Source organism: Bufo gargarizans, chromosome 5, assembly GCF_014858855.1.
Source record: "Bufo gargarizans isolate SCDJY-AF-19 chromosome 5, ASM1485885v1, whole genome shotgun sequence".
Classification (NCBI taxonomy): Eukaryota; Metazoa; Chordata; class Amphibia; order Anura; family Bufonidae; genus Bufo; species Bufo gargarizans.
Genome location: NC_058084.1, coordinates 24,444,008 through 24,468,137, shown reverse-complemented (window position 1 = coordinate 24,468,137; position 24,130 = coordinate 24,444,008). Strand labels below are relative to the sequence as shown.

General features: G+C 43.8%; 1 protein-coding gene across 1 annotated transcript in view; it reads left to right on the top strand.

Annotated features, from left to right (window-relative positions):
• Positions 1-22,850, top strand: part of LOC122939284 (NXPE family member 3-like) — a 39,207-nt gene extending 16,357 nt beyond the window's left edge. The window contains exons 3-6 of the mRNA XM_044295357.1: positions 771-991; positions 1,125-1,195; positions 1,277-1,483; positions 22,098-22,850. Of these exons, the coding sequence (XP_044151292.1) occupies positions 771-991; positions 1,125-1,195; positions 1,277-1,483; positions 22,098-22,633 (1,035 nt within the window). The 3' untranslated portion in view covers positions 22,634-22,850. The remainder of the gene's footprint in view (positions 1-770; positions 992-1,124; positions 1,196-1,276; positions 1,484-22,097) is intronic.
• Positions 22,851-24,130: the final 1,280 nt, after the last annotated feature.

Genomic DNA, 24,130 nt, shown 5'->3' with positions numbered 1-24,130 from the left:
CTAACAAACAAGACAATAGATGTGTGGCAAGTCCAAGATGTGCAGGGGTATTGTTAGTGGCAAGGCAGTAGCTGTATGGTAGTAGTGGTAGTAGATGGAGGAGCAGCTGTGATGGCGACAGCAGCAGCAATGCAGTATGGAACATGATGGCTGGCAGACAGTAGCAATGGCAAGATTGGGTCATTGATAAATATCCACAGTCAATTATGGCAAATCTATCCTCACAGATCAATGCTTCATTTGTTTTGACAAATGTGATATTTTGGACAACTTTGGGTGTGTCAACACCACCTGAAGCGCTGAAAACCCTCTCTGAGATGACATTGGACAAGACACTACTGAGAGAGCATACAGGGCCAGTTTTTTTCCACTATTCCTATCTGCCTATCGATCAGCATGCACACACACTCCAGGAAGAAGTATAAGCCGCCCAGAAAAGCATTCTGGGGAGGAATTTAAAGGGAAGCAATTAGTCCAACACATGACAGCTGAGAGAGGCTAACGAGATGAGGAACTGAACATCACAACAAAGAAACTCAAGGAGGAGGTTCTGAAAGGCCTCTGTCAGAGCTTCTCAGCTGTCTGGTTGTGACAGGAACACCATGTACAGGGACCTTGAGCCATTAGCACAGTAGAGCGACAGCACAAAATTAGGTGCACCCCTTAAGTCTCCAATCAGGGAGATGTAGGATTCGCTGCTATGATTCCTCCAAAATTCCTACAACTGTATTAACAATGTGCCGCTCACTCTGGCTGTTTTGGTTGAACAGTTTTACTTAAACGGACATTTCATCCACAATGGAAGCAGCGCTACGGTGAAGTGTAATGTGCAACCTCCAGGACCTGACGTCTGTACATACCGTAACGTACAATCCAGAGAGGAGTGGTTCTGCAACCGGCCAAAGGGCTTTCCCTGCAGTGCCTACCAGAAGCATTTAACAGGTGTCAACCACCCAACACTCAATGCCACCGAGCAGCAATTTCTACAAAGGTGAGTACGACTAAGATGTTTCTATGTGCTGTGCCCAATGGTCATCCAACATGGGACGACCATTGTATGCAAGAAACATAATGTCTGAAATGAAGAACCACTAGATCCAAATCTATATGTTGTGTCCTCACAGGCCGGTCACTGACCAAATGATTTCATCAACTCTGAGAAAAATCATTATCCTTCCCCAGACATCCGGCACAGGTGAGAACATTCGGGAGGTGGGGCACTCATTGATGTATTACTTTTGGTAACATGAGAAGTCATTGCACAATGTCGTTGCAGATGAAAGAAGTCTTTGTAGACCTGGACTCTCCATTCCAGAGCCCTCGGGGTATTATTATCAGGATGAGTGGCAGTCTCGTGTCTGCAGGAACAAACACTTCACTTCTCCATCCGATGTCACCGCCTGTCTGAAGGGAAAGGTTGTCTACCTGTTTGGAGATTCAACTCTTCGTCAGTGGTGGCTCTACCTTGTGAAGTTCGTCCCATGTGAGTTGCTGCAATATGTAGATCACTATGTCTCATTATTATTTATGAGATGCCTGTGTACCCCCAAAAAAAACAATGGAACATGTTTACCATGTATTTACTGAGTGTGCATGTGTGTGTCTATATAATACACCCATCAGCCATAACATTAAAAGAACTGAGAGAGGAATGGAATAACACAGATTATCTGGTCACAGTAGCACCTGGTGGGATGCATTAGGCAGCAAGTGAACAGTCAATTCTTGAAGCTGATGTTTGAAAAAATGGTGACATGTAAGGATCTAAACGATTTTCACGAAGGCCAAATTGTGATTGGTAAATAGTTGTGTCACAGCATCTCTAAATCAATTGGTCATGTGGGGTGCTTCTGGTATGCAGTGGTGAGTACCCTTCGAAAAGTGGTCTAAGGAAGGACAAGTGGTTGACCAGTCACAGGGTCATGGGTGGAAAAGTATCACTTCTGTACCTGTGATCCATGGAGCATCAATCTTTTAGTGTATGTGTGTGTTGGTACTTATCCATATGAGTGAATCTGTTCCGATTCGTCCAATTTAAAAAAACAATTTTTTAGTTTGAACCCAAATTAATTTGGATCAAACTATACTGGCTCCGATTCTCCTGGAAATTGGTATAGAACACCCTCTAGGACTCTAGTTTTAAGAAAAAAAAAATTGTTAATATTATACATTTTTATGAATTTTTACTTTTCCCTCCCCATCCCTAAGATCTTGAACATGATGACAACAATAGTAAATAATGTCTAAGTGACATACATAACTATAGGGAAAACACGGGTTTGATGGCATTAACAAACAGCGTGTTTGAAAACACACTGCCCCGGCACATGGGTTATGCTTTTTTATATTCAAAAGCTTTAAAAAATTGTCTCTTATTGGGGGCAAATAGTGTTTAAACATACATGGTGTTATGGGGAAAAAAAATTGTGGATTGTTGAAGACCAGGCATCGATGGGGTCAGAATGCCTTCCCATAGGACAAGCAATAATACTCTCCTCTAAAACAGCCTGTCGGTGACCTCAAGGGACTCTCAGACAAGCATAGTAAGGAGAAGCCAAGTACATCACCGACAGTAAACAAGCATGCTCCAATGCTCCACTCGTGCATGGTAAATGAGTAAGGAGGTTATATCCGGGTTCAACCTGGACAACCCTTTTTATTGTCAGAAAAAAAGTGGTTTGTTGTGAACAAACCTATAAAAATTCTCTCTTTTAATTGGGAGCAGCAGCGGTGCAGTGTGAATGTGGAAGGGGTAGGGTATTAGAGGCACATGGCCGCAATAGTAGTGGTAGCAGAAGTAGCATAGTGTGAAACATACCAAGCAATAGATCCGCTGTCTATGGGGGGCAGTAGTGGTGATAATGGTAGTAGTGGCAGATTTGTAGCATTAATATCAGTGGTGGTAGGGGATTAGCAACGAGGAATAGCAGCTGAGGCAGTGGCAGCAGCAGCCATATGGTACATGTTGGCAGGCAGACACCAACAGTGGCATGAAGGAGGCAGAAACAGCAGCCATATGAAACATGGTGGTAGGCAGGCAGCACTAGTGGCATGATGGAAGCAGTGGCATGATGCAGACAGCAGCAGTCATATGGAACCTAAGCAAGCAACATAATGATAGGCAGGAAGGCAGGCAGACAGTATCGGACTGAAGTCACTTCTGAGGGTCCACATTCCATGTATATAGGACCTTAAGGGCCCTGTTTTGTATGGGTCCATTATTGTCAGAGTTTCAGCCCAAAAGAGAATCCTCTGGTAACGTAATTTGTCCTCCCTTTTGGAGGGAAGAAAACATCCCCCCATTTAGCTTTCATAGCGAGGGTCTAAAAGCATGGCCAACCAGTAATGATCAGGCTCCTTGATGTCAATGATACTCCTGTCATTGAAGTAAGGAAGCAAACATACAGTTCGCCATTCTGGCCCAAGGATCTAGTTCTTTCCGACTCTGCCCACCACTGGGATGATTGGGTGCCATTGCCAGTATCAGTCAGCATTATTATCCTCCAACTTCGACTCCTCCTCCAGTGGCAGCTCATCATCGTCCTCCAGCTCCTACTCCATGGAAGTTTCTCCTTGTGGGTCCCCAACTGCTACAGGGCGAGCAGCAAGATATATTAGCTGTTATTCTTCCTCCGTCACTCCCTGGTGCATGAGTGTCAGCGTCTCTTCAAAAATACATATGAGGGGGATGATGGACAACTGTGGCATGAACTACCACTGCCTGACCTAAAAACAACACATGCTTCTTGCTAAGGTGGTCTGGTGCATGACCAAATCATTTATGGCTTCCCACTGACGCTCGAACATGTGCAATGTTAAATGTGAGTCGAAATGTCATGAATTAAGCAGTGTAGCAGCAGACCATTCTGACCCTGCAAGTCCAGCATTCCTCACCACATGAGAATGACTGAAATAGGAGGACAGTCTCCTGGACATTGCCAGCCCCTTGCACAAGCCAGTGTACTTTCTTAAAAGGAGTTGCATGACTAGGTTAATGACGTGTGCCATGCAGGAAGCATAGGTTATTTCCCACAGGTTCAACCCAGCCACAATGTTGCGGGCATTGTCGCTGACCACCTTGCTCAGTTGGAGTCGGTGGGGTGACAGTCAGCGGGATGTTTGCTGTACTTTAGTAACTGCTTGCCTCTGTGGCCACTTTCACCCAGGCTGATCAGTCCAAAACCACATGGCAAAGCTTGACTTGACACATGTGATAGGAAGAATGGGGGGTGGGCGGGTATGGTAGCATCTGTGCCCTTGGCAGGGCAGAGGAGGTAGAGGAGGCAAATAGGTGCCTGGTGTGGGAGCAAGGCCAACACAATGGTGGGCGAGGGGTCAAAAGGACCTGGACTTGTTGCTGGGGTACTATCTCATGGCTGCCTCAAAAAACATTGACCCAGTGGGTCATGAAAGACATGTACTGTTCCTGCCCATAACAGCACCTTGCCACACAGCAAGAATCTCATGGAGAAGCCCACGTTCTCCGCCACATGAGAGCAGACTCTACTCAATGGTAGCAGCGGCACTGCCAGCAACTTGGCCAGGTGAGGGTTCAGTTTGTAGACAAGCTAATTGCCAGTCCAGAATACTTTTTTCATCACCACACAATCCATTATGGATGTCTCACGATGAAGCGGAGGACAAACAGAAGGAGGAGTCTTAGCAGGAGAAAAAGAAGCTGATGATAATGACAAAGACAATGTATTGCTTGTGGATGCTTGTTGGCTGCCACAAAGAGGACCAGAAGAAGAAGGGCAGACTGGTTCTTATTAGGAATTTGAGTCAGTTGTGTTTTCCCTAAGGATCCAGTGATGCCGTCTCATGTGCTGCAATAGACTTCTGGTTGTATTTGAATGTCCACAGCTTATTTTAATCCTGCAGATCATGCAAACGGCTGTGGTTTTGTGTGCTAGACTTGTGGATAAGACAACAGGAGCATAGCTAAAGGCTCATGGGCCCAGGTGTAATAGTTCAACTTGGGTCCCCCTTCCCTCAGTTCTTTGTGGTCAGTGGTAGGGAAGCACATAGCCTTCCTGCTGCCTGAGGCAAAAATTGAAATGGCACCCCCCCATGCCAACTTCTTGACCTAACCCTTTCCCTCCGGCCAGAGGTATAACTTGAACATAATGGGTCCCAGTAAAAAATCTATAAGAGAGCCCTCCCAGTGTTCACTTTCTATAATACCAGGGTCTTCTTATACACCACAAGGGTCTTTGGGCCCCCTGAGGCTCCTGGGCCCGGTAGCAACTGCTAACTCTGCACCCCCTATAGCTATGCCCCTGACAAAACCATACACTTAGTTGATCATAGAGATGGCCTTGCGGTTTGCTGGGCAGTCATTTCGCGGCAAAATTGGCTCATTCACGGTTTGCCGAATGGACGAACATATGGCGATGTCCGCTGGCACCATATTCTTTTACATTGTGAAGAACTTTGACCCATGACACATCCATCAGGTGGGACAGAACAGCCAATTGAGACGTTTCAGCACATGGACACCCCCCCCCCCCACCTTATAAATAAACCCGATCTGGCCGCCATTTTACATTTAGTCTTTTGCCAGTGTAGGGAGAGGTCGTTGTGTGGAGCAGGGACAGACTGTTAGGGACACCAAACACTAGCTAATAGGGCCACAAAAGTCCTTTTAAGGACTGGTATAGGTGTGCTATCGATAGGTGTGACTTACTGAGGGGTGTAATATACTTATAATATACTTTCTAACATAGAAAATATATTACAGTGCATTTGTATTGTGCAGCAGTTGTGTGCGGTTCTGCTGCGATACTGCAGCTATACAGAGGGACAAACGCTATTGGAACAAATAATTTCTACTGGTGTGATATACCTGTTGCCCCCCAAAAAAACTGATTGAAGTAGGGGTGTTATATACCTATAATATACTTTCTATATAGTGCATTTGCGCAGTGCAGCATTTGTTTGTGGTTTTGCTGGGTTACCGCATCTACACAGAGTGACAAACGGTATTGAAACAAATCATTTCAACTGGTGTGATATAAAAGTTGCACCCCAAAAAACTAATTGAGGCAGGGGTGTGATATACCTTCTTCCACACATACTGCTCTTCTATAGGGACTTTTTCACAGGGTCATTTTGAAAATGACAGGCAGAGGAAGAGGCAGGCAGTTCCGCAGCAGTGGTAGGGGTCGGGCAGGTGCACCAGGCCAGTGCCTAAGAGGGAAGTTGCAGAAGGTGCGTGTGATTGCGTCAAATAACACACCAGAGTAGGTTGAGTGGCTCAATGAGCCTTCCGCTTCTGCTCTCTCCTCATACTCTCTATCTGCACCCTCTTCACTCTGCTGTGTGCACCCCCAAAGACACTACCACCACCATATCCCCTCCGCTCGAGTCAGAGGAATTATCTTTCCATCCATTACAAGACATTTCTGATGCGCAGCCATTCTTTGCATCAGATCAGGAAGAGGAGGTATCAACGGTCGTTACTCAGCAGTCTCACGACAGTCCACGCTGTTGCTGCCTACTCTGAAATCTCTTATGTCAGTGGTGGTAAAGGTGATGATGATGACATGTTTATGGACGTCACGTGGGTTCCCACAAGAGAAAGAGGAGGGGAGTTCAGAGGGAGAGACAGAACAGCAGATAGGAAGGAGAAGCAGGCAGAACTTACAGTGCACCGGAGGGAAAAAGCAGACTGTTAATGTATCTGGAATGAGCCATCCACCATGCACGGTCACATCTGGCGCTCCCAGGACGCTGGCACATGGATCTGCAGTGTTGGCTATTTTTAACGTGTCCGCTGCTGACAATAGTGTTGCCATCTGCAGCCTGTGCTGTCAACGCATAACACGGGCAGGGGAGGAAAATAACTTTTACTGCCCACTGGGTTAACCTTGTGACAGCCGTCAAGCATGTAACCCGTGGCACCCGTGTGAATTTGATGCTACCGCCACGGATTGCATGCAGGCCTGCCTCGTCTTCTCCTACTCCTACTACATCCTCCGTCCCCTTCTTGGCTGACTCCTCCTGTACCACTGCTACCGCCTCTTCCGCTGCAACCCCCAATCTCCCCAGAACATATTCAACGTGCCAGGTGAGACGTTGCCATGCTGTGCTGCGGCTGTTGTGCCTGAAAGCCAAGAGCCACACCAGTCCTGCACTTCTCTCAGCTCTGCGGTCACAGGCCGATCAGTGGCTAACCCCGCTCAATTTGACAGTTGGTAAAGTGGTGTGCGACAACGGTGCCAATATGCTGAGCACACTGAAACAGGGAAAAATTACACATGTGCCATTCATGGCACACAACTTAGTCGTGCAGCGATTTGTTGCCAAATACCCCGGGGTCCAGGACGTCTTGCAGCAGGCCAGAAAAATCTCTGGCCATTTTAGAAGATCTTAAACGGTCATGGGTCGCCTTGCTGATGTTCAGCGGTGACACCAGATGCCCGTCAGATGTCTGATTTGTGACTGCTCGACGCACTGGAACCCCACCTTGTATATGCTTGATAGGTTGCTCCAGCAGAAAAGTGCAGTTAACGACTACCGGTACTAACTCTGTTGCAGGACAGGTTCTGGGGAGCTTGTTTTTTTTTTCACCGCGACGCATGCAGACTTCTGCGACCATTTGATGAGATCACCAAACTGGTCAGTCGCAGCCAGGGTGCCATCAGTGACATTGTACCTTACGCCTTCTTTCTGGAACGTGCATTGCGTTGTGTCATTGATCAAGCCGTTAAGGAGCAGGGGCAGGAAGACGAAGGAAGTCGAAATGCTGGATGAATTCACAAGGGGGCTACTCCATAAGAGAAAAGTCAACAGGAGTCTGAAGAGGAGTCAGAGGAGGATGGTGCCAGTGCGGAGGAGGAGGAGCAAGAAGAGCATGCTTTAAACTTTTTGGGGATCCCTGGTGTTGTCCGTGGCTGAGGGGGGGGGGGGAAACTGAGGACGATATTATCCTAGATGATGAGCAGGAGCCAGGCCACTCCACCACTTCCAGTTTAGTGCAAATGGGGGCCTTCATGCTCCAGTGTTTGAAGAGGGACCCCCGTATAAAAAGCATAAAGGGCAAGGACCAATACTGGGTGGCAATGTATTTTGACCCCCGGTACAAACACAAAATGGCGGACATGTTACCAACATCACAGAGGGCTGTCAGAATGCAGCAATTCCAGGCCTTGCTTCAAGAAATGCTGCATTCTGCTTTTACGGCCGCTGACAGAGGAATTTCCACTCACAGAGAAACAGTTGCAGGTACCAATCTAACAGCACATGCAAAAAGAGGGCGGTTTGAAGATGTGTTAGTCACTTCGGATATGAGATCATTCTTGCAGCCAACCCATCGACAGCCGCCCTCTGGATCCAGCCTCAGGGAATGCCTAGACTGACAATTGTCCGACTACATCGGGTTAACGGCCGATGTGCACGTTATGAGAAGCGAAGAACCCCTGGACTACTGGGTGTGCAGGCTTGACCTGTGGCCAGACCTGGCACAATTTGCCATGGAACTCTTGGCTTGACCCTTGTCCAGTGTCCTGTTTGAAAGGACGTTCAGCGCAGCAGGGGGGAATTGTGACCGATAAGCGCACTCGCCTAGCTCAAGACAGTGTGGACTACCTCACATTTCTAAAAATGAATGAGGCATGGATCTCCCAGGAATTCAACACCTTTTACGACCAAGTTTAGTTGAATTTCCTCATGCCAGCCCACAAATATCCTACAACACCAAGAACAAAGAATGGTCCCTGTCTTATGTAAATGCCTAATGTTTTGGGCCTTGGAGGAATTCAACACCTGTGACAACCACGTGTTTCAACTACGATCATTAGTTTTTTTTTGTTTTTTTCAAGAGGTGGGATTTCGTCAGCAATGTTTTTAATCCAATTTTTATTTTTAGTTCTTTTAAACATATGTATTTGACTTCAGTAAAATTGATAGCCATTGACCGTCTAATATATCTCAGGCCACATAATCACTTGATCTTTTCTGTACGGTGAATGCATAATTTTTGGGGCCTGTACTTCACTGGCCTGCTGTAAAATTGATATCCAATGACTGTGTAATCTACCTCCAGCAACATACTTACTTGTTCTTTTCTGTATGCTGAATGCATACATTTTGGGGCCTGTAGTCCAGTGTCCTGCTGTAAAATTGATATCTGATGACTGTGTAATCTACCTCCAGCCACATACTTAGGAAGGAATCATGTTTTCATATGGAAAAAAATTAAGAAAGACCTTCACACATGGGCAAAAGCACTTGATACTCAAAAAACTCCAGACTGGTTTGAAAATCTGCTTAATACTCCCAAATATCCTCCTAAGCGTATATCTACTATGTACAAACGAATAAACCTCCCTCCCGCGGATGTCAAACCCTCTTTCATTGGCCTATGGGGAAGAGACTTGAAGAAAAACTTCACACAAAAGGAAGTAATTAAACTCTGCACTATTCCTCATAAACTCTCCCGCTGTGTACGAGTCCAGGAAAATGGATACAAAGTACTGTCATGATGGTATAAAACCCCAGATAAAATCTCAAAATTCTTCCCCAGTGTTTCAGACCGCTGTTTGAGGTGCAAGGACATGAAGGGCACATTTCTCCACATTTGGTGGGAATGTCCCAAGATCTCTGAATGGTGGAAAACCATTTTTCAAATCAGTAACAAGGTCTGCAAGTCTACTTTCCCATGTACCTCTGAAATTGCTTTACTTTCATTTGGCATCCGCGGCAGGGATACATATACGTTGGCCCTATTCTCCTCCCTGATATCAGCAGCGCGTCTCCTGATCCCTATTCTGTGGCGTTCCACCGAAACCCCAAAGGTTGAACATTGGCTTAACAAAGTTGACCAAATTTATTGACTTGAAGAGTTATCCCACTGGGAATTAAATTCCAGGTCCACTTTTCTATCTATTTGGTCCCATTGGAGAGAATATAGACACTTTATATGATACTATACTCATAGTATAAATGTCTCTAAGTAGACATGACTGACTACCCATACCCCTTTTCCCTTCCCTCCCTTTTCCCTCTCTCTCCCCTTTTTCCCTTCCTTTCTTTACTCTTCTTGAGTTTAATGTTTACTTTAATGTTCCAATTGTAACATTTTATGCAAGATTACCTGTTATCATACTGTATACCTTTTTGTGTCATTTGATGGTGATCTACTGTCATGCTTGTATCCTATACTACCATAAAACAATAAAAAGTTGTTAAAGGGAAAAAAAAAAGAGCCGGCCCGGACCACTGTGTGACCGCACTCACTGCTGACAAAACACAAAAGACTCGGCTCTTACTCCACCGGGGCCACGAGCCCCGGTGGCACGTATCTTCCATCCACTACCACTCCAGACACTCTCTTACAATTGCTATAACTTTGTTTTTTAGAATATTCGTAATATTCTAAAAAAACGAAGTTATAGCAATATAGTGAATATTCGTAAAATACACATATTAGCCAATAGCCATAGCCAACCAATAGGAAAGTTGCTTTATACAGTTAAAAGAAAAATCGCAATATGCGAATAATTAAATCGCATATTATTTGCGATAAATAGAATAATGACGAATATTAAATTTAGATGAATATAAGACAAATATTCAATCGAATATTCACAAAATATCGCAAAATCGAATATGGCACCTCCCGCTCATCACTAACAGACTGTAGAATACAAGCTTGAATGATTTCTGACTGTCCCCGATTCCTTAAGACTGTTCTTCTGTCAGATACTTAAGACCCAACTATGCTCATTCACATCCCAGCATAGAATGGCGTTCTGCTCGTTCTCCTAGAGAACCTGCCTGTCTGCTGCAGCACTGTTTGGCTCATCCAGGCTGTCTGTCGGCCTATGAGCCAATAGGGCAAGCACTTCCTCTCAGGGACATGTGAGCGTCCTTCTTATTCCTCCTTTATGCTTTTTTCCACCGACGTGCAGTAAAATTATGCTGCTTGCCATTCACTCGATTCATCTGAGGCAAACTTGAAAAACGACTTTATACTCCAGTACACAATGCAGCTGAGACGTGTCCTAACACGGCGGAGAAATGTCTGCATCTGGCAGTGAAGAGAATAACTAGCAGTCACCCATGGGGTTGTGACCTCTTCAAGGTATGTAACTAATTAAGATAGAAGAGGGGCAGGCTGGAACCTTAAAGTGGTCCTGGAAAAATAAAATAAAATGGGCACCATATTGCCGCTACGTAGGTACACATTGATAGAAGGCGGAGAAGACAAGTTTGAAGGCCAAGTAGGCAGAGCCAGCAATTCCATAATGCAGCACAAAATATCACATCAGCAGAACCAAGTACCACATGCAGGAATACATTCTGCATCAGCAGAAACAAATACCACAGTGAAGCACACAATATTGTTACCACAGTATTCAACTGTGTCATTGTGTAACACCCTAGACCAAGGGATATCTGCAAATGTTTATTATGTATTTTTATTGTAATTTCTTTTCATGTGCAGTAGCTAGGTTTGGGGTGGCCCCAACGCTACACTGGGTTCCCGGACACTGTTGAGGTGTCACCACATGTTACTGCTCTCCAGTAGGGATGGTGTGTTGGATCACCTCTACTTTTCCTAAATCTAGGGGTGTTTACTGAAATAGCCTTCAGGACCCCCTTCTTCTGCTCAGTGGGGATCTTCTGATCCCCAATGTGCAGTTGTTCCCACCAGAGACCCTCTCAATAGACTTCTACCTGGCTGGTAGACTGCGTTGCTGGACAGGCAAACTGGACAATATCATCATTCCCAATATTTATTCATTTACCACCAGTCTGGTATTTGTTCAGCTGAACAGGCCGGCCACTAATGTTCAGCATGTGGACTGGCACCCTGCCACGCTTCACAGTAACTAGCCAGCAAGTATTCCTTGCCCCCATCCAGTATTGGTTCCACAATGGCCTGGTAAGCTTGTCCATGTGGTCCTATACGTGCTTTACACCAATGTAATGTCTCAGAGGCAGGTTGTAACAATATGGGTTTAGCATCAGTAACCCTTACATTTCCAGTCTCACCCTTGTGGTCCCTGAAATGTTTATGCCCTCGGAGCGCCCCAGTGTCTGCTGTAACACTCTGCGGACCGGCAAAGGGGCTGCAATGAACTCTTCTGGAGTATACACATCAATTGCTCCACACAATTCTGCTGAATAGTCATCCCCAATATCACAAGGGGGGAAACCCTTATCATGCACATGCAGGCTTGGACTGGCCCACAGGGGTACAGGTGAATCCCCCGGTGGGCCCCTGAACAAGGTGGGCCCCTAGTCTCCCACCCCCTGCACTAGTGACACATAACACTTACTGCACTACATGTTCATATCTATGTTCAACTTGATAAATTATTAAATAAACTCCCCAGTTTATTATTATAGACACGGCCAGAGTTGAGACGACTTCTAGGTAGAGAGGAAAGCCACCAGTGTCCTCTTCTCCCCAGGACCTACCTTCTCAAAGTTGCTGCAGGGACCTCCATATTCAATCATCTGGTAGCATCTTGCTGCTGTGTGAGAAGGTAATATATGAATGTATCCGTACGGTGGACCCTAGGCACCCCAGTCTGACTCTGCGCACATGCACAACTATAAACCCTTGCCTCTGTAATTCAGTGTTACCAGTAGGCTCCCAGTATCCCTGGAACACTATGGGCTGGCCATTGCTGTCGATTACATTCATCTTCCTCTAAGTAGGACAGATAAGCTCGTCTCGCATAATGCCGCTGATAGATTGCCAGTTGCATCGTAGTGACTTGTGACCCAGTGTCCACTAAAGCAAGGCAGGACACACCATTAATTCTGACAGCAATGGTAGGACATTCATTAATGTCTGCAGAAAAGTTTGGACCCAAGCAGTCTCCCCCTGTCACCACCAGACACCTGAGAAGCTCTGACAGACGTCTAGAACCTCCTCCTTGAGGTTCCTTTGTTTTGCTTTCATTTTCTCATCTCGTTAGCCTCTCTCAGCTGTCATGTAGTTGCACTGATTGCATCCCTTTAAATCCTTTCCCATAGTGCATCACTTTGCAGTTTATACAACTTCCTGGAGTGTGTGCATGCTGTTCCTACTTCTGAGTCTTCTACAAGATAAGCTTTGTTCATTCATTTGTGTTTTTCTGTTTGCTGGATCCCAGGTGACCCTGACTCCCTCCGTGTCTAGTGTAGGGAGCCGGTGGTCGTGTCCCCTCACTATTATAGGGTGTTCAGATGTTATACAGTCGAGGTACGAGGATATGCGATCATCTACCATTGTGATTTTCGCATAGGCTGAGCAGTCAGGGAGAGTGCCAGGTCTAATGCAGGGCTCTCCCTTTTTGTTCCTTAGTTTTGGATCCAGTCAGTCGTATATTCATTTTGTGTTTTCTAGTTTCCTGCACACCTTCCGTGACACCGCCTGAGGGTGGGTCCACTGCCCCAGGAGACGCTAGTTTAACTTCTTGCATTCCTGCTCCACATGACCAACTCTTTGACACTTACAACATATCGGTCGGCCACTGGCATCAAACTGGTCAGTGGGTAATCAACCATAATTCCTAGGATTACCATTAGAACCATATCTCGGTCTATCTCTAGGGTACAAAGACGGGTGGCTTTGTTTCATGCCCTGGACCTCTTTTTGTAACACCTCAACAGATTTAGCAAGCTGTAACACCAACTCCTTCAAGTCTACTTTTGTCTGGATCAGTACCAGTACCTTTGCTGCAAGCTCCATCTGCCGTACATGTACGGCGCTTAAGGAGGTGTCTTCCTGACAGCCGCCGTACAGGTACAGGGTTCTGATCGGGGTGCAGGATTTGTGCCTGCCCGATCAGCGGCAGGGGTTCAGCTGTTCCTGACAGCCATGCCCCTGTTGTATACGCTGGCATCGTCATGCTGTTGCTTTAGCCCTCTGTATACTGCAGTCAGCGATGACTGCGGCATGTACGGGCTGTGTGTAAGGAGACACGCTGCGGTGATGGGGACCTGATGGCTGGGAAGGCAGCCCGATTCCTTCTATAGGCATTAGGGCTTGCCTTCTATGGAAGCCTGTGAGACCCAGCAGCCTGTATTACACTGGTTATACACTGACAGCCAATACATGTATTGTAATGCATTGTAGAGGAAATCAGACCCCCAAAAGTTAATGTCATATCAGTGGGACATAAATGAAAAGTAAAAAATTTAAAAGAAAGTGTTTTTCCTAAAAAAGAAAGTAAAAAAAAAAGCCCCTTTCCCATAATAAAAATAACATTGTAAAAAAAATTGGGAAAAAAAAGAAAAGAAAAACAGACATCAGGTATCACGGCATCCGTAATGAACAGCTCTATTACAATATCACATGATCTACCCTGTCAGATGAACGTCTTAAAAAATAATAAATAAAAACTGTGCCAAAATAGCCATTTTCTGGTCACTTTGCCTTACAAAAAACCTACAATGTACCACACAATGGTAACACTAATAACGTCCCTCATTGTTCAAATAATGATTTTCATAAAAAATAAATATAAATATGACTCAGAAAGTGGCAACACAAAAACATTTTTTTTCAAAATGCTTTATTTTTGTGTAAGACTGCAAACAAAAATGAAAAATAGACACATAAGTTCATCAGTAATGATCTGCTCTATAAAAATATCTAATGGTCTACCTCTTCAGATGAAGGCTGTATAAAAGAAAAAAAATGTCAAAACAGCCTTTTTTGTCACTTTGCCTTGCTTAAAGCATAATAGCAAGTGGTCCAAAAGTAATATCCACCCCAAAATGCTATCAATGAAATTGTCAACTGATCCCACAAAAAATTAGCCCCCACACAAGACGATCGGTAGAAAAGTTAAAATATATATATATATAGCTCTCAGAAAATGGTGACACAAAAAAAGGGTTTTTTCAAAAATATATATAAAATCAGTATTTCTGTAATCGTACTGACCAGCAGAATAAAGATAATGTGTCATTTTTTCTGGACAGTGTTCACCGCCTTATCTTTATCATGCTTCCCAAAAAGCTAGCACATAGCAAATGTGGTGCCAATATTCAAAAAGGGTCCAAAAACAGAGCCTGGAAACTACAGGCCGGTAAGTCTAACATCTGTTGTGGGTAAACAGTTTGAAGGTTTTCTGAGAGATGCTATATTAGAGCATCTCAACAGAAATAAGCAAATACCGCCATATCAGCATGGCTTCGTGAGGGATCGGTCATGTCAAACTAATTTAATCAGTTTCTATGAGGAGGTTCTAGACTTGACAGCGGCAAATCAATGGATGTCGTGTATCTGGACTTCTCCAAAGCATCTGACACTGAACCACATAAAAGGTTAGTATATAAAATGAGAATGCTCGGACTGGGAGAAAACGTCTGTATGTGGGTAAGTAACTGGCTGAGGGATAGAAAACAGAGGGTGGTTATTAATGGTACACACTCAGATTGGGTCACTGTCACTAGTGGGGTACCTCAGGGGTCAGTACTGGAGGGGTCACTGTCACTAGTGGGGTACCTCAGGGGTCAGTACTGGAGGAGTCACTGTCACTAGTGGAGTACCTCAGGGGTCAGTATTGGAGGGGTCACTGTCACTAGTGGGGTACCTCAGGGGTCAGTACTGGAGGGGTCACTGTCACTAGTGGGGTACCACAGGGGTCAGTACTGGGCCATATTCTCTTCAATATATTTATTATTGATCTTGTAGAAGGCTTGCATAGTAAAATATCAATTTTCGCAGATTACACTAAACTGTGTAAAGTAACACTAAAGAGGACAATATACTGTATATATACACTATAGAGGACAGTATACTGTATATATATACTACAGAGGACAGTATACTGTATATATACTACAGAGGACAGTATACTGTATATATATACACTACAGAGGACAGTATACTGTATATATACTACAGAGGACAGTATACTGTATATATACTACAGAGGACAGTATACTGTATATATACTACAGAGGACAGTATACTGTATATATACTACAGAGGACAGTATACTACTACAGAGGGATCTGGATAGATTGGAGGCTTTGGCAGATAAGTGGCAGATGAGGTTTAACACTGACAAATGTAAAGTTATGCACATGGGTAGGAATAATGCAAGTCACCCGTACATACTAAATGGTAAAACACTCGGTAACACTGACATGGAAAAGGATCTAGGAATTTTAATAAACAGCAAACTAAGCTGCAAAAAACAGTGTCAGGCAGCTGCTGCCAAGGCCAATAAGATAATGGGTTGCATCAAAAGGGGCATAGATTCCCGTGATAAGAACATAGTCCTACCACTTTACAAATCACTAGTCAGACCACACATGGAGGACTGTGTACAGTTCTGGGCTCCTGTGAACAAGGCAGACATAGCAGAGCTGGAGAGGGTCCAGAGGAGGGCAACTAAAGTAATAACTGGAATGGGGCAACTACAGTACCCTGAAAGATTATCAAAATTAGGGTTATTCACTTTAGAAAAAAGACGACTGAGGGGAGATCTAATTACTGTGTATAAATATATCAGGGGTCAGTACAGAGATCTCTCCCATCATCTATTTATCCCCAGGACTGTGACGAGGGGACATCCTCTGCGTCTGGAGGAAAGAAGGTTTGTAAACAAACACAGAAGAGGATTCTTTACGGTAAGAGCAGTGAGACTATGGACTCTTTACGGTAAGATCAGTGAGACTATGGAGCTCTCTGCCTGAGGAGGTGGTGATGGTGAGTACAATAAAGGAATTCAGGAGGGGCCTGGATATATTTCTGGAGCGTAATAATATTACAGGCTATAGCTACTAGAGAGGGGTCGTTGATCCAGGGAGTTATTCTGATTGCCTGATTGGAGTTGGGAAGGAATTTTTTATTCCCCTAAGGTGGGGAAAATTGGCTTCTACCTCACAGGTTTTTTTTTGTTGCCTTCCTCTGGATCAACTTGCAAGATGACAGACCGAACTGGATGGACAAATGTCTTTTTTTGGCTTTATGTACTATGATACTATGTAAATAAAAAGCTATCAAAAAGTTGTGTGTACTCCATAATAGAACCAATTATAAAGCTCAGTTGAAAGAAAAATAAAATGTATGGTTGTCAGAAAATGGCTGCACTGGTGTCCAGAGGCTGATCAATAACAACATGGCGACACTAAAACCATTCCACCTAAATTTTCCCTCCAATAACCACATGGCACTCCTTCTCTTCTGATACCTGCCGTGTACCCAAACAGCAATTCACAACCATATATTGGGCATCAGAAGAACATGCTAAACATAATTTGTGGTGGTTTTCTCCTGTTACCCCTTGTAAAAATAAAAAAATGCTAATCTTATGCAACATTTTATTGGAAGAAATTTAAATGTTCATTTTCACACCCACGTGTCTCTAAATTCTATTAAAAGCCAGTGAGATCAAAGTGGTCAGTACACCGGCCAACCTGCAAGGAAAGGGACAGGCAGTGCACAGCTACAGAAATGGAAGGTAAGAGTCCCGAAACAACACACCCTTACCTGCCACAGCAACATGGACAACCAGAGCCCCATGCAGACAGGATGCATGGCGTCCCCCAACATAGCTGCACACTGACTTGTGGTTCCCCCTCCGAGGAACCCTGAGACCTCCTGCCGGAAGCACAACACACAGGGAACATATCTAGAAAACATGCTTGACTACAGACACCAACAGACCAGACATGTAACAACTAGTGATGAGCGGCAGGGGTCATATTCGAATTTGCGATATTTTGCGAATATTTTATAGAATATTCATCGAATATTCACAAATTTGAATATTCGTTATATTCTACGATTTTTTTTACTCGAAAAATCGGCAAGGTAATGATTGTGTAATATGCAAATTTCTGTAATTCGAATTTTTGGATTCACATTTTTATTGCAAATTTTTCTACTTACAACTATTTTTTTCGAATATTCGCTATATTGCTATAATATTTGTATATAAATATTTGTAATATTCTAAAACAAGAATATATAGCAATATAGCGAATATTCGAAAAAAACAAATATAGAGCAATTTAGCTAATATAGTGCTATAATCTTTTTTTTTATAGTTGTAATTTTTTTCCAATCTGAACTTCAGATGAGAAAAAAATTACAACTATTAGACAAAGAAGATTATAGCACTATATTAGCTAAATTGCTCTATATTCGTTGTTTTTTTCGAATATTCGCTATATTGCTATATATTCATGTTTTAGAATATTACGAATATTTGAAAAAACAAAGTTATAGCAATATAATGAATATTCGAAAACAAAAATGAATATGGAGCAATTTAGCTAATATGGTGCTATAATCTTCTTTGTCTAATAGTTGTAATTTTTTTCTCATCTGAAGTTCTGATTGGAAAAAAATTACAACTATAAAAAAAATGATTATAGCACTATATTAGCTGAATTGCTCTATGGGTTAATTAAACATGCTAAAATTTAACACTCTAAAATTAATAAAATTATTAAAACACTTAAATACAGTAGTAAATTATAATGGATTACAGTAGTTCTCTGAATTTAAACCAGAGCTTCAGGGTCTTTTATATGGTACAGTAGTGTCTCTCCAAAGGGTTAATTAACCCAATCAATATCCCAATAGATGATACTTCGATAGTGAAGGTGGATCTGATATTCAGATACAGTCTTTTAAATAGTCACTTGTATCTTTGCGGCTTGATCGCCACTTCACATATAATATCGCTACAATGTCACTGCCTGTTTGCAAGAATAAGCCGGAGCTGTTTTACTCACTGTTTTAGATGGAGTAGTGCTGGTTTTTATTGCATCACTGGTGGCGTCCCACGTGTGATGGAGTTCTTTACAGGCTGCGATGTATTGTGATTTGATTTCCACAGGACTTATAAAGGATTCGGGATCCTCGGTGATCGTATACAACTGTGCTGTATTGGAGATCAGCTGGTAGTGTATTCTTTCAGCGCTTTTAGTTGGCATCTCGCAGGGTTAAACCTCACCAGGAAATACTCTCCAGAAAAGCAGGTATCCGACTTTTCTTTACTTTTAAAGACGAAAATTCACCGATCCCTCTCCTCTTTCTTTTCTTTAAGCGCTTTTAATCCTCCGGTTCTGTACTTTATTTCATGGGATTAATTACCATACGCGTTTCGGAGTGAGCTACGACCCCTTCTTCAGTGGCCAAAGGAGCAAAGCTCCAACACCAACAAAGGCCAGAGTACAACTGACTCCAGGAGAAGTGGAGCAAAGCCCATACATGCTGCGACAACAACGCGTTGCTCCTGGCAACCAGCATGTACGGCTAATTTGTCATGGCGCACAACAAAGACCGTGACAGTATCGTTTCGAAAATGGGGTAACATTTTGGGGGATTCTACTGTATCGGCACCCTAGTGTGCCTTCAAATTTAACATGGTGTCCAAAAACCATTCCAGAAAAATCTGCCCTTCAAAAACCATTTGGCGCTCCTTCCCTTCTGAGCCTTGACGTGTGCCCATAGATCAGTTTACAACCACACATGGGGTGTTTCTGTAAACTGCAGAATCAAGGTAACAAATATTGAGGTTTGTTTGGTAAATTGAATAATTTAAAGTAGACATATGGGGAATGTTAATTACTACTTCATGAGGTTATATCACTATCTGTCTTAAAAGCAGAGAAATTCAAATTTACAAAATAGTGGATTCTTCCAAATATTACACTAATAAGGATATTTGTTTTATAAATAAAGGTAAAATATATTGACTTTCAAATTTACCTTTAATATAAAGTACATTGTGTTACAAGAAACCAAACTCAGAATGGCTTGGATAAGTAAAAGCATTCCCAAGTTATTACCACACAAAGTGACACATATCAGATATGCAAAAAATGGCTCTGTCAGGAAGGTGAAAAATGGCTGAAGGGGTTGAAGTCAAGGAACAACATATCAGGGTGTAATGCAAGAACTCTCAGCTGGGTATTTACAGTATCTAGTCTGGCACCCTCTACAAACTGTTTTTTTTTTTTTGTGTGGATGGGGTCAAGTACCTCATGTGAACCTACAGTATGTGCCTGATGGCACACAGAGCTTCCTGGAGGAACATCTTGAAGGTTTTCACCCACCTTTTGTTTGTGGATAAAGAAATGCATTTTTAACTTTGATAATGTGTGCCTGTCAAACATGCTGGCAAGTCTGTCTAAATTTTGGTCAGCAGTACGCTTCTCAGAATTAGGCCATGACTTAACCTCCCTGAGGGCTGCTCCCTCCAATTGACCAAACATAGCGACGTTCTGTTCATCATTGAGGGAAATCATCTTGTAAATGGCACTCATTTGATCTCTAAAGTCTTTGAGGCCTGCAGGCTCTCCTCCATATTTCAGTAACCATGTTGTACCAAAAAGTATGGTACCGACAAGGATATTGTTGGAGAAGGGCTAGAGCCAGTCAGGACTAGCAAAAAAATACAGGCAAGGCATAGGGGTAGCTTTTCCAGTCTCATCCTGGGCAGAAGAAGGGTTTGATGCTGAGTGAAGTCCTCAGCTAGTTGTCCCTCTCTCTGTTAGAAGGCTGATAACCTGGTCAGAGACTGGTCACCCAGGATCTGTGGCAGAGTATCCCCATCTCAGTGTTTTCTCAATTGTGTGGCAGAGTCTCCTTTTCTAAGCACTGTTCCCTAACTGCAGCACACTAGGGGCTCTGACTGCTCTCCTTATATACAGTTTCTAGCTGAACTTGAACCTTTTGGTGGGAAGGGTGGAGTGGAGAAACACAACCCAAAACAAATACAATGTTACAATTCTGGTCTCTCACAAACTTACATTAGAGCTTCAATGATACTCAATGGCAATGACACAGCAGTTTTTCCAGACCAAAACAGGTTTTTAGGCGTAATAACATAGCAGCACCTGGCATTCAAAAGTTCAGTCTGTCTGGATTTGGTAGTAAACAAGTCTGTTTTTTCCATCCAAAACATGGTCTTCTTTAATTACTATAGTTACCAGCTTTTAATTATTATCTAGAAAGTCCCAAAAGTCTCTGAGCTTTCATTAACAGTACTGTGCAAATACAGTGCAACTGAGCAGGATATATATCACAACAAACATTAACCCTTTAAAGTGAAATGAAGTAAGGAATAGATGACTTTGCGTAGAGGAAACAGACAAATGTCCACAAATGTCCAGACTTACAAGTATCACTGCTCCAGGGCACTACATATGTTTATGACTTCATTCTAGCAAGAGCAGGAATGGTTGGGAATGGTTGGTAACAGGAATGGAACTTACCATTCCATTCCTCCCCTCTTGGTAGGAGTGGGCTAGTCCTGATTCATACCAGGAGGGGGAGTTCCAGGTCAGACAGCAAGGAGTGAAGAAGCACATGGCAGGGTTCCTAGAGGGATATTTAGGAACCATATCCAGTTCTCCTGTGAGATGATCTCTCCAGAGAGACCATCAGAATTCAGAACGCAACCATCAGTGTGAGAAGACAGCAGAATGATCAGTGTAATTACAGCTTTACAGACACTGGTACATCATCACGTACCTAAGCAACCACCAGACAAGACAAACATCAAGCCATTATTACAGTGGAACCCCTATATCCACAAGTGCATACTAGTGCCAATCAATCGCTACACAACGAGCCACCATACCTCCTCATCTGGTGCCAAAATCTGTGCTTTGTACTAAGTACTGCTGTATGTGCCACAAGTTATATTTTGCACTAGGTAATGATAGACAGTTATACATTCACTGCTGACCTGATTCTTCAATGATGACAAGGACATCCTGATGGAGTACACCATAAAACAGCAACATCTCATCAGGGGCACTACCACTGTTATCCTCTGCTTTGGCTCCTCGAGGGCTTGGCGCAGTTATTCTGAGAAAGGCGATACGTTGAACGCACTGCACCTGCAGCAGCTGGCCAGGTACATACTGTAAGTACCTGATGCATTTATTAATGCTGAGAGCATCAAATTATTTTGTACCAAGCTGGCAGCCGTGAGGGGAGCTTGGGACAGCCCCTGGGCATCGGCCCACTGTCAGCCCCTGCGGACGTTTGTACTTGATGGCTCTGTGCAAAGTAGATACTGCATGTTGTGTTTAGAGGACAACTTTTTTAAATGTTAACTGTGTAATGAATGATGATGTCACCTCTGCTAATAAAACAATGTGTTTTGTCTTTGCAGCTCTACAGAAGGCGAGCCCTAATGTCAGCTATGCCCTTGGATCCCTGCTGGCCACTGATGCTGAGCATGGCTATCTACTAAAATGGCGGGTACACCAGATGCCTCTCAGCATGATTCACACCAGTGAGCAGAAACTGGCCTACATCGCCAATGAGCTGGATAACATTGGAGGGGGGGACGATGGCCTGGTGATTGTCATAAACTGCAACGCGCACTTTGTCTCATTCCCAGTAACATTTTATCTGCAGAGGATAAGAAATATCCGTAATGCTGTTGTCCGGTTATTGAAGCGAAGCCCCCAGACCAAGGTCATTATCAAATCAGGGAACACCGGCTTCCGATATGAAATCGCCAGTGACTGGCTGTCCTTCCAGCTGGACACCCTAATGAGGGCCGTCTTCTCAGGACTTCCAGTCGCATTATTAGATGCCTGGCAGATGACCTCCTGCCATTACCTGCCCAAAGACCTTCACCCTAAGGAAATCATAATCAAGAACATGGTGGACTCAATGCTCTCCTACATTTGTCCAGAATAGGTTGGTACAGACAACATTGTGACCGGAATCCTCATCATCTTTGTTAGGACATAGGACTACAACCTCCACCCTGACTGTGTCCAAGAGAGACTTCACCCAGCTGTTCTGTACAGTATATTGTGGTGTGAAAAAAACAAAACACATGTTTACTGCTCCTAATCAAGGTGACCGGATGCTTTTGACTGTCCATGCATGCTTGGTTCGATGAGAGTATTGTAGGTACAGTATTTTAAATGGGGAGAGAGAAGAAAGCTGCTGGCATACAATTCTGGCTATATCTTGGGAGAATAAAAGGGTTGAGTGCAAAAAAATTGTACCATTAATACATTTATATTAAGGGCGAGTGAATCAATTAATAAAGAACTAGATTTGTTATGAATTTTATAGAAATTACCCCGTCAAACAAACCCAAAGTTTTTCAGCTTTGCTTCAGACGAAGCGGGTGTGTAAAAGGGTGTGCATCGTCATTTTACTACGCATGTTGGCAGGCAAAACCTCAAGAAGAAGGATGCCCACATGACCCTGGGAGGAAGTGTGGGGGGGGGGGGGTGGGGGGGTTGCCCTGATTAGTTCAGAGGCAAAAAAACAGCATCATCAATCATCAGAGGTGGCAGGAGGTAGGGAGAGGCCTGTGCAGAATGATCAGATGTGGATGAGTCTATGCAGTGTACAGAGGACAAGCAAGCAGCTCTTCTAGAGTAACAGGGACAGTGTAGGGACAATATAGAAAGAAATGATTGAGAGTCGTTGATCAGGGAAAGCTTTGAGGAAGTAAGGGGCTTGGGCACAGTGCTTAATAATACAGCTGCTGCAGAACCTCGTTCTTGCTGTTCTGTGCTACAAAACCAGCCACCTGCAAGAAAAACAATACCTGTATACCAGATTTGTAACTTTTCATTTAAGAAAGTTTTCATCAAGCCTCACGGTAACATGTCTGGAATATGGAAGAGATTAAAACAAAAGACCCAGACCTTGTTCTCCCAGAGCCAGAATGTGGGTAGTAACCACTACCAGCCATCAAGATAGTAGGAGTAGCAGGCCGCAGTTCTCCAAAGCTTTTCCAAAAGGTGCAACATTATTAGGACAAAGAGGATGAGACTGTGCACTGGATGCCTCACCCCTCCTCTCAGTCACAGCAGGATGACATGGAGGTGATTTCTGAGTCTGACACTGTGCCTTGGAGCCAGGGATCACAGCATTCCTCCTGCTCCTCCTTCTGGCAGCCCCACAGAAGAATTTCAGTTGCATCCTCTCTGCTTTCACTGCCCCCTCCTAGTGGGGCCTCTTTTTTTTGCTAAGAGGCAACAAATCCCCCACCACGTTGTAAGGCAAATAATTAAGCAACTGAGGCTCCCTGTTGATGACTTGTGTGAGATCAGTCAGCGTTTGGACTACCATGAGGATGAGGTTCAGGAGGAGGCAGGTACCTCATGCATAGTTGTGTTGGTGGTATTATTCATGGCATTTATTTCCACAGTGGTGGTGGTAAGGGCAGTG